The sequence below is a fragment of the Phocoena phocoena genome, chromosome 15, assembly GCF_963924675.1.
Source record: "Phocoena phocoena chromosome 15, mPhoPho1.1, whole genome shotgun sequence".
Lineage (NCBI taxonomy): Eukaryota > Metazoa > Chordata > Mammalia > Artiodactyla > Phocoenidae > Phocoena > Phocoena phocoena.
In genome coordinates, this window is record NC_089233.1 from 37,034,696 (window position 1) to 37,050,593 (window position 15,898).

Genomic DNA, 15,898 nt, shown 5'->3' on the forward strand with positions numbered 1-15,898 from the left:
CCACCCCAGAGCTCCTCTCACACCAGGGATCATGTTTCCTCCCTTGGTTTCTGGGAGGCGAGGTCTCCGGCTTCTCGTGATGGCAGTGGAGCCGGAGCAGCAGCTTCAGGTGTCCACCCAACAGACCCTCTCCCCACCCCGCTTCTTCAGGCTAAAGAAACTATAATTTTGAAATCCTATCTCTCGAGTTTCTTGTCTGGCTATGGGGGACGCAGCAGCATCTTAGTAGAAGGAGATGCTGGACTTGCCTCCAGGAGGGTTCAGGACTTTGTTGTGGGAGCGAGGCCTCGGGCCCAGTCTGGGCTCATGGCTGTCAACGGTGGGCGCAGGCTCCTGGGCGCGGGCTGCTTCTCTCGGGCCACCTGGCTCACCCGGCTCTTGTCTGGGGGAGGCGCTGGCTGTGGCTGCGGGACAAAGTCAGCACAGCATCCTGTTAGAGGCTGCCTGCCACCCAACGGGCAAGGGCATGCCATCCGGGGAAATGTGAAAGCAGAGCAGGTTCTGCCTGCCCCAGGGCTGGGCTGAAGCCAGGCTTGTATTGAAACACGCTTGGAAAAATCCTTGAGGGGTTATCTCCACACTGCTTGCTGGACTCCCCTCCCCTCCATCCCACCTCAAGTATGAAAAGGAAATGTCCTCAAAGTGAGCTCATCTTAAGTGAGGGGCCCAGCAAGGCAAGGCAAGGTTACTCTGGACTTTCTGAATGAACGAATTCCCATCTCTTCCTAATTGACAAAGGGAAATGGTGACCCGAAGACAGAAATCAGTGCCTGCAGTCAGCTCAGAGGACCATGGGGGACTGACTGGGCCTGACACCCAAGCCCACGAGCGGGGTGGCTCACTGCGGAGAGATCCATCAAGGGGGAGCCCCGCCCCTACCACAGCCCCACACTGCTCCTCCTCACCACACCCCCCCCCCACCCGTCTTCCCCTCCTTCATGCCCTCTCTTCTGCCAGGTCTGAAAGTGCTGCCCTTGGTCACAAGTTCATTGAAGGCTTTGGACCCTTGCCCTTCACTACATGAGATGAGCTTCTAGAAGAGGACGCCTTGGCCTTAGGCCCAGGCTGACCAGCACTGACAGGAGGTGCAGAAAAGTGGGAATGCTGTCACCAGAAGTAACTGAGCCCATTTCCCCTGCCTCCTTCCAACACAAAACCCTCCCGCAATCACAACTCTGCTGTCTTCACCAGCAGGCTGCAGGGGCACCGGGTTTTCCCTCCCCACCCACCAGCGGCCTCTGCAAAGCGTGGGCCCCAGGGAAGGGACAGAAAATAAGCTCACCTCTAAGGTCCAGTGTGTCCTCTCCCTCACACAGGAACACGTGGTCCTGTAACAAGGCAAACCCAGGTCAATACCCCACTCGGACACCTCCAACCTCGCGCAGGCAGATGACGGGAAAAGCGTGGATGACCTGGGTCTATTTTTACCTTTATATTTGGACAATTTTAACCATAAACAAAGCAGAGAGAAGAGCCCCGTGAGCCCCCAGGTAACCTGCTCTACAGCAAGTGACATCAGCTTGCTCGCCTCCATTCTGGTCTCAGCCACACATGCCTCCCAACTTCCAGCCCTCCACCCCTTAGTGGGATTATTTGAAAGCAAATCACATATTTCATTTATCCATAAATATTTCAAGATGTGGCTCTTTAAAATGTCCTAAAAAACTCTCTCGCAACTGCAAAAATTAATGACTCCTTAAATGTCTTAACACGTAGTCAAGTTTAAACTCAGCACATGTTCTCACAGTCATCCGTGTTACACTGTGTGTCAGAACTTAATCCCTCTTTAGGGCTGAATAATACAACATCACATGTGTACAGCACAGCACATTCTGTTCACCCATTCAACTGCCGATGGACACTTGGGTTGTTTCCACTCTTGTTATTGTGAATAATGCTATTAAAATTAAGTGTACAAGTATCTGTTTGAGTTCTTGTTTGCACAATTGGGGGTATATATCTAACAGTAAAACTGCTGGATCATATGATAAATTCTGTTTAACTTCTTCAGAAACGGCCAAACTGTTTTCCACAGTGACTGAACCATTATACATTCCCAAGAGCAGTGTATGAGGGTTCCAATTTCTCCACACCCTCACCATTTCTTATTTTCTGTTTTTTTTGATAATAGCCATCCTAGCGGGTGTTAAGTGGTATCTCATTGTGATTTTGATTGGCATTTCCCCACTAAGGATGGTCAGCATCTTTTCATATGTTGATTGACCATTTGTGTGTCTTCTTTGGAGAAACGTCTATTCAAATGCTTTGCCTCCTTTTTTCTGGTTCTGAAATTTTTATTTTAAAAAAATTTATTTTATTCAAGTATAGTTGATTTACAATGTCGTGTTAATTTCTGCTGTACAGCACAGTGATTCAGTTATACATATACATTCTTTTTCATATTCTTTTCCATTATGGTTTATCACAGGATATTGAATATAGTTCCCTGTGCTATACAGTAGGAGGATCTTGTTTATCCATTCTATATGTAATAGTTTGCATCTGCTAACCCCAAACTCCCATGCCATCCCTCCCCCTTGCCTCTGCCCAGTTTTGAATGTGGTTGTCTTTTTGTTGCTGAATTGTAAGGGTTCTTTACATATTCTGGCTAGATAGCAAATCTTTGTCAGATATGTGATGTGCAAATACTTTCTCCCATTCTGTGAGCTGTCTTTTCATTCTCTTGATAGTATCTTTTGATGCACAAAAGTTTTTAATTTTAAGGAAGTTCAACTTATTTATTTAAATTTTGTTGCCTGTTTTTGGTGTCACATTTAAGAAACCACTGCCGAATCCAAGAATAATATCTGTCCCTTATTTTGAGTTCATTTTTGTACATGGTGTAAGGTAAGGGTCCACCTTCATTCTTCTCATGTGCACATTCAATTTCCCAGCACCATTTGTTGGAGAGACCGCTCTCCCCTCACAAATGATCTTGGCACTCTTGTGGAAATATCAATGAACCACAGATGTGAGTTATTTCTCAGCTCTCAATTCTATTCTGTTGGTCTACATGCCAGCACCATGCTGTTTTGATTCATGTAGTTTTGTCGTAAGCTTTGAAATTGGGAAGTGTGACCCTCCAATCTTGTACTTCATTTTCAAGATTGTTTGGCCATTCAGGGTCCCTTGAGATTCCATATGAATTTTAGGATAGGTCTTTCCATTTTTTAAAAAAAACAAACAAACACCACGAACAAAAACAAACCAAAAAACCAAACCACACCACTGTTGGAACTTTGATAGGGATTGCAATCCTCAGTCTTTTAAAAAATTACTAAGATCTCCCCCTATTGACTCCATGTAGTTTCCTATATATTGTATTACTCTTGACTAAACCCCTGTGGTGTTGTGGTGTTGATTGATATGAGGATTGGTCTGACTGAGGCTTGGTTGTTTTGATAAGAATTCAAAGATGGTCCATGGGGCTTCCCTGGTGGCGCAGTGGTTGAGAGTCCACCTGCCGATGCAGGGGACACAGGTTCGTGCCCCAGTCCGGGAAGATCCCACATGCCGTGGAGTGGCTGGGCCCGTGAGCCATGGCTGCTGAGCCTGCACATCTGGAGCCTGTGCTCCGCAACAGGAGAGGCCAAAACAGTGAGAGGCCCGTGTACCACAAAAAAAAAAATATTATCAGGAACCCATAAATTCTAAGTATTTGGTGAATTTTAATCCAATGCAGTTACTGTACTTATTGATTGATGACCACTAAAAATAGTGGAATGTTTATGAGGTGAACTCCCCTGTTTTACATTCAGTATTATAAATATCCTCAGCATCCATCCATGATGTGCAGAGAACAGCAGTGGCCTACCTGCAGTGGGCTGCCCCCACCACCAGCGACCCCCAAGGCTCGAGTCATCACGAGGCTGGAATACATTCCTCTGATGACTCAGGAGAGCTCTGAAACTCGGTGACCAATGACTACAGCCAGGAAAAGCAATGTCACCCATCTTGTCTCTTCCTAATAACATGTCACACATGCCTCAGAGCCTTTTTAAGAGTACCTGGCTCAAGTTTTGCTTTTCTTACTATCATGTCTGCTATCTGTATGCAGTCCATACCTTGGGTTTGTTTGGGTGTGCCATGGGTGAAGTAGCAGCGACTGGGGAGCCAAAAATGTCACTGGTCTTCCCACCAGGGGGGTTCAGACGCTGTCGAGTCTGCACAGGCATGGATTCGTCAAATATACCACTTCCTTTCCCCCCTGAAGAAAAAATCAGGATGGTTAGCAACCCGGAACATCCACCCCACCCACCCTCCACACTTGTGACTTCAGAGACCTCCTCTCACCGCAGTGCCAGTCCTGAATTCAGGCCAACAAGGGTGGGGTGATCAGGTTGACAAGCATCCCTAAAGACCCATGTCAAACCCAGCCCCTTTCTGGGGGCCAGCTGGGGCCTTCCTCACGAGAACTGAGCTGTCCCGGGCTTGCCGCTAGGAGTGAGATAGTAAGATGGCATAAAACATCATTTTCCCCTCTAGAATTTCCTTAACCCTGAACTTTTCATGTTTTCCTGCTGAAGAATCTTCTACGTTAAAGCCATGAAAAGTTCTTTCATAGATTAAAAGCAAACACCCGGGGCTTCCCTGGTGGCGCAGTGGTTGAGAGTCCACCTGCCGATGCAGGGGACATGGGTTCGTGCCCCGGTCTGGGAAGATCCCACATGCCGCAGAGCGGCTAGGCCCATGAGCCACTGCCGCTGGGCCTGCGCGTCCGGAGCCTGTGCTCCGCAGCGGGAGAGGCCACAGCAGTGAGAGGCCCACGTACCACAAAAAAAAAAAAGCAAACATCTGCTAAATTTTGAGGTCAGACAGACAGAACTGAATTAATAACATGCCCTATTCAAGGCAAACCTGTAATCTGGAAAACAACATTTACTGAGAATGACTACTCTCCTCACCTCAATCTGTCTGGAACTTCCAGTGACAGCTAGATGTGTCACTGAATTACAGACATTTAACATCTTTGCTGCCAAATAGAAATGATTTGATGAGCTACAATGAAAATACGCATCTCAGATGTTAAGTTCTTTTTTTTTTTTTTTTTTTTTTTTGCGGTACGCAGGCCTCTCACTGTTGTGGTCTCTGCCATTGCGGAGCACAGGCTGCGGATGCGCAGGCTCAGCAGCCATTGTTCACGGGCCTAGCCGCTCCGCAGCATGTGGGATCTTCCCGGACCGGGGCACGAACCCGTGTCCCCTGCATCGGCAGGCGGACTCTCAACCACTGCACCACCAGGGAAGCCCTCAGATGTAAGTTCTTATAAGCTGATGGCTAAGGCATGGATGTGAGAAGTAAATGCCGACGTTAAACAGGAAGATGCTAGCACATGCCACCAGCCCATCCCCCTCTGCACTCAGCAACCAGCGCCTCCCTTCCACCAAGCGCCCACTAAGATTTATAATCTTACAGAAGAAAGAAGGTGCATCCACAAATGGCTATGAGACCAGACACAAGTTGCTCGGCCCCTCTGCGCCCCACATTCCTCACCCTTCCTCACAGCGGTGGTACAAGGCCCTTCCTCATGGCGCTGTGGGGGGATTCAGTGACTCACTGTCGCTTGTGTGTCAAATGCTTACGACAACACTGGGGACATAAATGCTCAGTGAGCATTTGCTAAAGAAGCTTCCCTTGGATACTGTTCAGTGAAAAAGGCACAAAACGATCTAGACAGCACACAGCGTCTTACTGTAAAAGGAAAGGTATTCTTATCCACCTGTATGTGAATAAAGGGCATTGGTTACTCCACTTTCCTCCCTGCAAAGTGCTCCCCTCTGGGGGCCATGTGTCTGCTCAGGAAATGGGGTGGCTGTGGTGCAGGGGCTTAGGACTGCTAAACATATTCATTTTTATAGTTGTGATCTTTGCTGACTGTCTCCAGGAAATTCAATTTTAAACAGTCACTTCTTGGCTGTAATAACCCATACTGTTAGAACAGGGGACAGTGCACCGTGAGAGGAGCACGGAGCTCCAAGGAGGAGGAGGCTCCATGGGGCGCTTGTCCCCTCGCAAGCCCTCAGACTTGACCAGCCTTTCGGGACGCCGGTTGGTTGTCTGGGGGACACAAAGCACAGCTCCACAAGGACGGGAACCTGGCCCTGGAAGCTTTTCTGGGCCAGGAGAAGCTTAGAGAATGGGTGGGACTGACTGCAGGAAGATGCACACATTCGTGTCGTTTGAGGCCGATCACAAGCCTTCCAGCCCCAGCCACAGCCTCCCAGGGACCCGCAGCCCTCGGGCTGGGGTAGGCGGCACAGCACGGGGTCAGGACCCAGTGCCTGGCGGGATCCTGCTCAGCCGCTAACCAACTGTGTGACAGCACCTGGCTGGGGTCATTGGTGAGATAAGTGAGTCGACACGTGGAGTGGGCAGAGCAGAGCGTGGAGAGGAAGCTCCCAGTCATGCTGCTGGGCTGCTGTTACAAACAGGGTGTCGTCAGCAGAAATGTTTGGACTATAAAGTGGAGAAAAGCTGCTGCCCGAGGTCACCCCTCGCTGCTTGTTACCACGCTGTTGCTGGTCATGCTTAAGTAAATTCTTTCTAAGATCGCATTCAGCTTATTTTAAAATGCAAGATAAAAATAAAAGTAACTCAATTTCAAGTTTTTGGTTAAAGGCACTGCTCATTTAAAAACATTTTAAAAACTATGAAACATGACACAGATAAGTACCTAAGATATAAATAAAGCAAACACCCAAGTAACGATCACAGACGATCACGCGTCTTACAGAATGCTATCAACTCCCAAAAACCTGTGTGGTTCTGTGTCCGAATATTCTGGAAACTACAAACTTCTTCTAGTTTTACCATGTATATGTCCAACCCTAAACAACACAGTTCTGTTTTTGAATTTTATGAAAAGTAAAATAACAGACACACTGCACATCTATTATTCAACATTTTACCTGAAAGATGAATTTGGCTATGAAGGTGGAAAAGATGCTCAATTCACTCATAATTGAAGAAAAATAAATTCAAGATATACTTTTTAAAGAACCAAATCACAAGGCACAGCACCTTGCATGGGGAGCAAGCGATACAGACATCCTGGAGCACATGTCTGAAGGCCAGTGGAAGCACCAGCATTTTATTTATTTATATTATGATTATTTATTTTTGGCTGTGTTGGGTCTTCGTTGCTGCACGCGGGCTTTCTCTCGCTGCGGTGAGCGGGGGCTACTCTTCGTTGCGGTGCGCGGGCTTCTTATTGCGGTGGCTTCTCTTGTTGTAGAGTATGGGCTCTAGGTGCGCAGGCTTTAGTAGTTGTGGCACGAGGGCTCAGTAGTTGTGGCTCGCGGGCTCTAGAGCGCAGGCTCAGTAGTTGTGACACATGGGCTTAGTTGCTCTGCGGCATGTGGGATCTTCCAGGGCCAGGGATCAAATCTGTGTCCCCTGCACTGGCAGGCAGATTCTTAACCACTGCGCCACCAGGGAAGCCCTAGAACCATCATTTTAAACTGACCCAGCAATTCCATTTCAGGAAATTTACCCCAATTGATATATTCAGGAGGTAAGTTGGGAGCACGGGCTTTGGAGTCAGGAAAACCTGCATCCAAAGGCTAGTTCTGCCACCCCAGCAAGCTGTGGACTCAGGCAGGCCAGTGAACCCCAAGCCTCAGCTTCCTCCTCTGTAAAGGGGGTAACGCCACCTATCCCCCAAGCTGTGGAGAAGACCGGCACCCAGCACAGCCCCTGATAAACACCAAATGACCCACCTGTATCAATCACCACTGTCAGAAGGAGGTCTAAACCAGAAGAATAGATGAAACACGGCATCCGACCAGCCTGGGTTAACTTCCAGTGATGGCCAGTGGCAAGTCCCTTGCTCCGAACGTGCTCCATTAGGCCCTCCCCGGAGTCTGCGGGGTCGAGTCTGTGGGTCTGGACATACCAGCAGGTTCCCTTCTGGGCTGCCCTTGAAATTCATCACAGGTGATTTTCTTCCTTCTCTCCTTTCTTCCCTCCTTCCTCTCTTTTTTTTTTAATGTAATTCATTCATCAGTTAGAAAGAGCTCTTGGGTGACAGGAGGAGGCAGAGGGGGGACTCCGGCGTTTGTTAAATGCTCAACTATCATCACAGAGCACTTGGCAGGACAGAAAACAAACCCCAAACAACAGGACCATGAGAAGCAGACATTTTGGCACAGGGCGTCCCATCGCTGTCATGATACCTTGTCACTGTGCACAACGTAGGGGTTTTCTAACTCTCCAGTCAGGAGGGGCCCAGGCTGCCCACAGGGCACGAGATGGGCGGGGGAGCATGAGATTCTGAAGGCCTGGCAAAGCAGCGCCGCCCCACGCTGCCACACTGTCTAGAGAACCCGAAGCCCCAGAGACAGCTGCAGCCGCTCATGGTGCCGAGCCAGAGCCACGGCTGCTGGTGCATCCACCTCCAGTGCCTCCAGTCTGAGTCTATCTGCCACATCACCTCGTTGGTACAAAGGATGAGCAGGGCTGAGCACTCCTGGCCCTGAACCCCCACAAATTGGGTAGGGGAGAATGTTACTCAGCAAGAACCACCTGCTTCTCTGCTATAACTAAATCCAAAGATACCACTAACCTTCACCCCTCCTTACCCCCACCCCAAACCACTGAAAACAACCAAACAACCAAAAAACTAGCTTTTGAATCTATTGCTTTGTGTGTCCTCTAGGTTTGTCAAGCAATATTTGTACCCAGAATTGGGGTGGGGTAGGGAGCAGTTCCAGCTCCCAGCTGCTTGATTTCGTTATTTGTCTGAAATTCTGACTCCTGTGTTGGGTCTCTCAGATCTTTAAGGATGGAACAAACCTTGTCTTCCCCTCGTAGATACAGACAGGGGAAAGCTCCTCAGGTAACTATCACTGTACAGTCGCTCAGCTGGACCGTCCATCAGCCAAGAGAAACACTCTTCTGAGATTCCCTTCCACTGGAGCCATTAGAAGGTGGGTAAGTAGTGAGGAGCCACACAGATGTGTGCCAGGCTGAGCCACCCTTTTTAGTTTCAATCCCACTAACAATCTGATTAAAACTACTCTAAATGCACAATTTGTATGCAATTTCAAGAATCTCAAGGAGTCCATGGGACAATTTGGGGAGCCTCCGTGGTGGGAACCAGAACCCCACCATCTGCCTTTGTACCCTCAGTGCCTGTACGCAGCCAGTATCTGGTGACAGATGAGGGGGAGTTCCAAAATGACCGAGCCACCTTCAGGACACAAAGCACAAGTCAGGATAAAACTTTCCTTCCACTCTAGGACTCTGATGGCAGGGGATAACCTGCACCAGAAAATATCTGAAAGGATCAATATAAAGAAAGGGAAAATTTTATCAAAAGAGCAGCACAAAAGAGAACAGGTAGAGGCCAAAGGGTTAAGGAGTCAAAAGCCCATACCAGGGGGATTGGTCCTTTTGGGTATGTTCTGAGGTTCTTCAGTTGATCCAAAAATATTAGATGCCATCCTGTCGGGCCTGCGTGGAGATGCGGCTTCTTCTGGACGATCACTCGGCTCTCCTCCCGGGGGCTTCATGGCCCTGCAAGCAGACAGGGTGTGAGGGACCGACAGATGGCCGGGGCGCCACCATCCAGAGACTGTGGCACAGCCAGACAGGGCAGACATCTGTGGGAAAACCACACACCGTGGCACGACAAGCTCATGGCCGTTGGCCAGCCGGCAAACCTCCCTCCTTGCCCTTGAGTTCCCTTAAAGGTTTTCTCTGCACATCTTGATTATGCCAAGACCTCCAGAGATGTGCATACTCTGCAGTTACTCCTGTGACCTCTCATTAGTAAAATTAAAGTTTCCATAAAACAGGCAAACTGAGCCAGTTCAGTAGAATTTAATAGTCACTTTAATTAGCAGACAATAGTGCTGGGTGTTGTAGCTCACACTCCCTCAGCATTTATACACGCTAGCTCCTATTCCAAGGACCTGACACGGCCACCCTCTAAGGCAGGCATGATTTCCACAGAGATGAGTGTGAGCTAAAGAGAGGGCCACACAGGAAGTAGCAGAGCCAGGACTCAGACCCAGGCAGTCTGGCTGCAGAGCTCAGACTACACCCTAATAATCCTCAACATCCTCTAGAAAGAAACGACGGGGCAGTGCACCACTTACCCACAGAGTAAGCTTGACTCAGAGAGCTGCGTCCTCAAAAGGGCAGCCACTGGCCACTGTGGCCAGTGGGCACTTGGACATGGGGGTCTGAGCTCTGATGTGCTGTAGGTATAGATTACACACCAGACTTTGAAGACTCAGCACAAAGAAGAAAAAGCAAAATATCTCTTTAATTGTATCTTTTACATTGATCACATGTTGAAATAATGTTTTGTACATATTAAGTTGAATAATATCTATTAAACTTAATTTTTCCTGAATCTTTTTATTTTTTAAAATGTGGCTACTAGAAAATTTAAAATTCCTTATGTGGCTCATATTTCTAATGGCAAGTGTCAGCTCAGACCACGGGGAGCACCACCCCCACTAACCCACGTCAGTCCTGGGAATCTACACCAGGCTGATGATTTCCAGTCCCAAGGTCTGGTACCACCAACGACAAGTTAAACATCAGACAGATCAGAACACACCAGCTGGACCACTGTTCACTTTAGATCAACACGTGTGCAGAGTGTCACCCCAGCACACACTGGCATCCTTCAAGTGTGGATTTTAATTAAACACCCACAGAGAGCAGTGCTATTCCTACACTCAGTCACCACCAGCCGAATCTACTGTGGTCTCGATCTTTGGGAATCTGCCATGCACTTGGAGGCTGGGTATTTCAGAAGTGGATGAGCAGGACCTTGAGTCACTTTTTATTGCAATAACTGAAGAATTAAGAAAATTCCATAAAGCTCTTCCCTGACACCCCAAGAGCATCGGTCTCCTTCAGCAGGGCAGCATAACACTGAATTCATATGCATCTTTACAGGAAACCTATGGCCACACTGCAGGATCTTAGCTCTCCCACCAGGGATGGAACCTGTGCTGCCTGCAGTGAAAGCGTGGAGGCCTAACCACTGGACCACCAGGAAAGTTCCAAGACACCTAGATTTTCAAACGTATTTTAAAGCAGAGTTTTAAACTGCTGAGTGGCCCCTGCTCTTTCACCAGTCCTAAGCAAGAGGACTGCCTGTGACCCCAGACATTTAGAAAGAAGTGAAACTGCGGAGCTCGCCACACAAAAGCGACGCAGACACTAGAAGAATAGGATGTTTAACATGCTGTTTCCTCAACAGAGCTAGAAAGGGAGCTGATCATTCGTTGTAATTTAAAGGGAACGGAGTTTTCTGCTCTCTGGCTGTAAAGCAGGACAGCAGAAAGCGCTCGTCTGCTCCGAGGGCCACCAGCGTGCCTGCTCACTGGGACGGAGACCGCAGGCAGGCTGCTCGCCACCACCCAAGCCGCCACCCAAGCCGAGTGCGCAGTGGGCCAGGCTTCCACATGGGTTCGGTCACATCAGTTTGAAGGAAGGGGCCAGGGATGCTTGTCCAGCAGTTAGCATCTCCTTAAGGATTTGATAAAGAAAAAAATTACTCGGTTTAAGGGAAAAAACCTTTTTTAAAAAAATGACCATTAACCAGACTTAAATTAGAAAGGCATTAGTAAGACCTCACGTCAGGCCCTCTGGTGGGGGACACCCGAGGCCATCTGACTCCCACACCCATTATAAATCTCACAGCCCCAACACAATGACATTCCTGATTTTTCTTGGCATATTTTCAAGCAGGTCCAACAGGCTTGGGTCTCTGAGATCTGGCATCCTCAGAACTGAACTGAACTGAACATCAAGTCTCATACTGGCATGAACTAAAATTCCTATTTTACTGACTTACTTGCAACACAGCTTTTCTTTCAAACCCTCAAATTGTCAGACCAGATGTGGGGTAGGCTCCCCAGCACTCTCTCCTCTCACATTCCACATCCCTGGATACACGCCTCTCCCTGGCCTCCACCGCTTGCTTCACTCTAACTTGCACGTTCCCTGAGCACCTACCACGGGTGGGCCTGCACCAGACCCTGTGGATGGAAAGACAAGCAAGAGCAAGTCCTGGGCCTGGAGAAGCTCCCCGCTTTCTGGGAAGGCTAGAGCTGTGCAGAGGCAGTTTCCATGTTCTGCATGAGTGATGCCACAGAGGCACTGAGTGTCACTGGAACTCCAAAGACACCTCTGGAGTAGGTAAGCCTCAAATTGTGTCTGCGGTCTCCATGAGGAAAGAGAACCACTGCAGCACAGGAGGTAAGCGATATTTATTTGAAACTGCCAAATGTTAATTTGGGGTGGTGGAAATATGTTATTATATTATTTTGTGTACTTTTCTGAATTTTATTTTACTTTACTTTGAAAAGAAGGGAAGGAAAGTGGTGCCCAAGAATGTTGTAGCAGAGAGATTATCGTACACAACGGCCAAGTTTCCTGGGAAGAGGTGGCAAGCGTCTCTACCACAAAAGCTATGGGGTGGCACTAGGGTCACACAGCCTTGCAGCAGTCAAGCAAATCACACAAGCTGGGTCTCGAATAAACCGGACTGAGAGTTAAATAGACATTTCCATAAAAACAGAAGCTCCAACAATGGCTCAAGGTGGCCCTCACAGGCTCACTATCAAGTGCAGGTATCACTTCAACCCTAATTACAGGAGGGGGATGGGAATACCAGTAGCTCAGACGTCTTGGGGATGACCTCACTACATGGGGATGCTCCCAGTTATGGCTTCCTTTTTCAGTACCCTTTGGATACATTTCAATGAAGACATTCCAAGCACACAACAGAAACTAAGGGGCACGTGATAAGAAAATACACACAGCTCAAGTGGACCACAGAAACAGCAGAGGCCACATCGACACTCACCTGGAAGGACCCATGCTTGTGACCCCACCTCCAACAGCTTATTCCTGTATCCCAGAAAAGCTATGGGGGACCTGCCAGGTTTGGAGTGAAGCTGCAAAATAGACCTAGATTAAATTCTTTACAAATATACATCCTGCAGCTTAAAAGACCTCAGATTAATGATGGCTAAAGCATAATGCTTTTATAGTTCAAAATCCCTTTAACACCAGATAATCCTTCAGCAAGAAAACAAAAGTAGGGTTTTAAGAGAGGAAAACCTGGCCCAGTAATCTTACAGCCACCACTTGATTCCCTTCACAGCTAAGTAAAAAGGCCTGTCGAGCTAGTCAATTCCTCTAAGACAAAGCTGCTAACTGATCCCAAGCAGGAGCTTCCAATCGATCATCCAATTAAGATGGGTTTTCCTTCTCCAACATCCTAAAAGGAAGAATTTTCTCCTTATCCTCTCCAAAAACTAATGCCCCAAAGAAATGTGGGTATCAGTTTAGAGCACCAGCTCTGCACTGTCTCCTACAGCTTGGAAGTCAGCCTCACATCAGCGTTCCTCACAGTGCTTATTCGCTAACTGGACCAATGTTTGCTAGGCATCCAGTGCCAGGCTGTGTAAACAAAGAAAGAGTGTACTTAGTGGGCACAACGGAGAAAGTGCTGGGAAGCAGCCCTTGCCCAGCTGGTGTGGGTGGTGCAGAACAGCAGCTTTCAGGCACCAGAAACCTGACTCATTCTGAGCACTCCAGGATATACTTCTGGCCCCATTATCAGCACAGATCTAGACGAGAATGATTAATAGTCACTGTTAGTGGGATAAGGACTCATTATTTGGGTAGGAGTGTTACTGAATACTGACCTAACTCCCTCAAATTTACAGGGATTTTATCACTCGAAACAATTCTTTAATTTTATGTACTGTTTACCTCAACAGACGTCACACTCTTCTGCTTTTATTGTGGGGCTGGGTCACAGAAAAGGCTCACAATAAAGAAAACTCTTAGGCAGCTGAAGAACCAGCTGGACAACGCAAGCTGGTTTCTCCAGCGGCAGGACATTGCCAGCTCTGGCGACTCTATGTGACTCCCAATACCCATTGCTCTACAAGCTAAAAAGAAAGCAAGCGCGCTGCTATGTGTTCCTGAGTGTTTAAAACCAGTCGAAACTCCTTCTATCACTTGCTGTCCCGCCTGTTTCCTTGTCAGTAAAGTGGGGGAGGGCGCCGCCTGGCTCCCGGGCTGCGGCAGTGCTGAGGGATCCCGGGATGAGACTTTGCCCCGAGGCCCATCCACTCGCGCACACGCCGCAGGGCCCCAGAATCCCAGCAGCGCCGCCACGCCCGCCCCCCCGCAGCAGACGGCTCGGACAGCATCTCCGGCGCGCTCGCCAATGAAGGGGCACGTGCTGGGACCGGACGCGCGGGGAGGCGCACTCAGGCCTCCGGGTCCCGCGGGAGCGCCCACCTCCCCGACCCGGCCCCGGAGGCCCCGGCTCTGTGAGCTCACCGCGGCCGCCCCGCCGCCCCCGCGCATCCTACGTGACCGTGGCTGCGCCCGCGCCGCACCTGGAGCCGGCCCGGCCTCCCTTACTCTCCGGCGCCCGGAACATGTCGGCCGCCACTCGGAGCCTCCCGGCCGCCTCGCCGTCCTTCCCGCTCGGCCCCGCGCGACCCGAGGCCCGCCTTCTCGCTCTTATTGGGCGCCGCCGACACCAGTCAAGCTGTATCAGCCTATCGTGGTGTCGGACTCCGCCCCACGAGACGGAAGCTTGGTGAGGCCTGCGCCGCGCTCGCGGCCGATTGGTGAGAACAGGTACCGCTCACGGCGCGGGGCGCCACCAATAAGCCAGCGGGGGACTGTCCCTCCCCACTCCCCCGAGGTGGGCGGGGTCGGGCACTATCCGGGCACCTGGCCGAAACTCCCCGCAGCCCCGCGGGGGCCTCCCGCCCGCCTCATTGGTCTGCCGTGCCGGCACCAAGCAGCACCGAGCTGGGTCCAGCCTGTCCGGAGACGCTTGGTTTTCGCCAAGCCAGTCAATGGCACGTGGATACGTGGCCAAAGGAAACGGGATCGCAGTTCCTCTGTCCTGCACGTCGTGGGGGCAAGAACACTAACTCAGAAATGGGAAGCAAGGGATAAACTGTGCCAGCTGTCTGATTTCTAGCTCAAAAAAACAAAACACATTCAGCAGTGTTTTGTTGCTCAGTTACACTGCGGACAGCCCATCGATTCCTCTGAGATTTCACCAGATGAGAGCCACTTGGGCTGTTTGCAAAGTGCACACTTAAAAAGAAAAAAGCAGAAACAGTAATTATTAGATCAAGTATTAGTATGTATTTATGCACAATAATAAAAACAGATTTACAAGTTGAACTGGAAATTTAAACATAAGAAGTTTAACAGCTTTTGTTTATTATATTAAATAACCAAACACCTTTTATTCCCCAAATTGGTAAAGAATAAATAATATAATTTACAATATGGTACAAAAAATAATCAGGAAGGACAGGCATTCTGCTTTATACATACACTGTATATGTATATTTATATGTATATTTATAATCTATAAAACAAATTCACATCTCAAGCCGAAAACCTTAGATGATATGGCTTAACGATTATTATAAAAAACAGCAATAAGTTCTGCTGCCCAGAAGCTCTAGAGCCAGTTATCCTGTTACAGAACAAAGGGCATGGGCTACTGTAGTGCTTCCAAGACTTACCTCACCTAACACGACTTACAAGTTACTGTAGGATTAGGAGAGTTTTGACAAGTCAGGAAAGGTTTGCTGTGGGTTTCTTTCTTTTTTTTCTTAAGACAAAGTGCCATATTACCTCCTAAATGCATCTGATAGATCTCAATGTTAAAAGAAAAAGAAAAAGCAACTGCTGTTTTCCTCCTCCACTTGTTTCAAGTGTCTTTTATTCTATGACTGTTCTTTGTACATGTTTGGATTCAATGGTGTGATCTAGTTAAAGATGCTATTAAACTGAAAAGACACCACCAGTAATGAGGCTATGGTACAGAATGCTAGAGAATGGGACTGAGGTGGGAAAGCAAGTGGATGAACCGATTAAA

The 15,898-nt window shown here is 48.7% G+C and overlaps 1 protein-coding gene across 1 annotated transcript; it reads right to left on the reverse strand.

The window, feature by feature from the left end:
- Positions 1 to 222: 222 nt before the first annotated feature.
- Positions 223 to 14,428, reverse strand: JPT2 (Jupiter microtubule associated homolog 2). Its single transcript, XM_065893137.1, has 5 exons — positions 14,385 to 14,428; positions 9,377 to 9,516; positions 4,065 to 4,207; positions 1,283 to 1,328; positions 223 to 404 (listed from the first exon to the last, which is right to left on the reverse strand). Exons 1-5 carry the CDS (start codon positions 14,426 to 14,428, stop codon positions 223 to 225), a joined length of 555 nt encoding a protein of 184 aa, XP_065749209.1.
- Between the last annotated feature and the right edge of the window lie 1,470 nt (positions 14,429 to 15,898).

Bases quoted from the DNA above. Each gene is read 5' to 3' on its own strand.
- JPT2 (XM_065893137.1), bottom strand. From the start codon at position 14,428: ATGTTCCGGGCGCCGGAGAGTAAGGGAGGCCGGGCCGGCTCCAG. The intron at 9,517-14,384 runs GTGCGGCGCGGG...GTCTGCTTGCAG, and splicing joins GGAGGCCGGGCCGGCTCCAG to GGCCATGAAGCCCCCGGGAG. The intron at 4,208-9,376 runs GTATGGGCTTTT...TTTTTTCTTCAG, and splicing joins CAAAAGGACCAATCCCCCTG to GGGGGAAAGGAAGTGGTATA.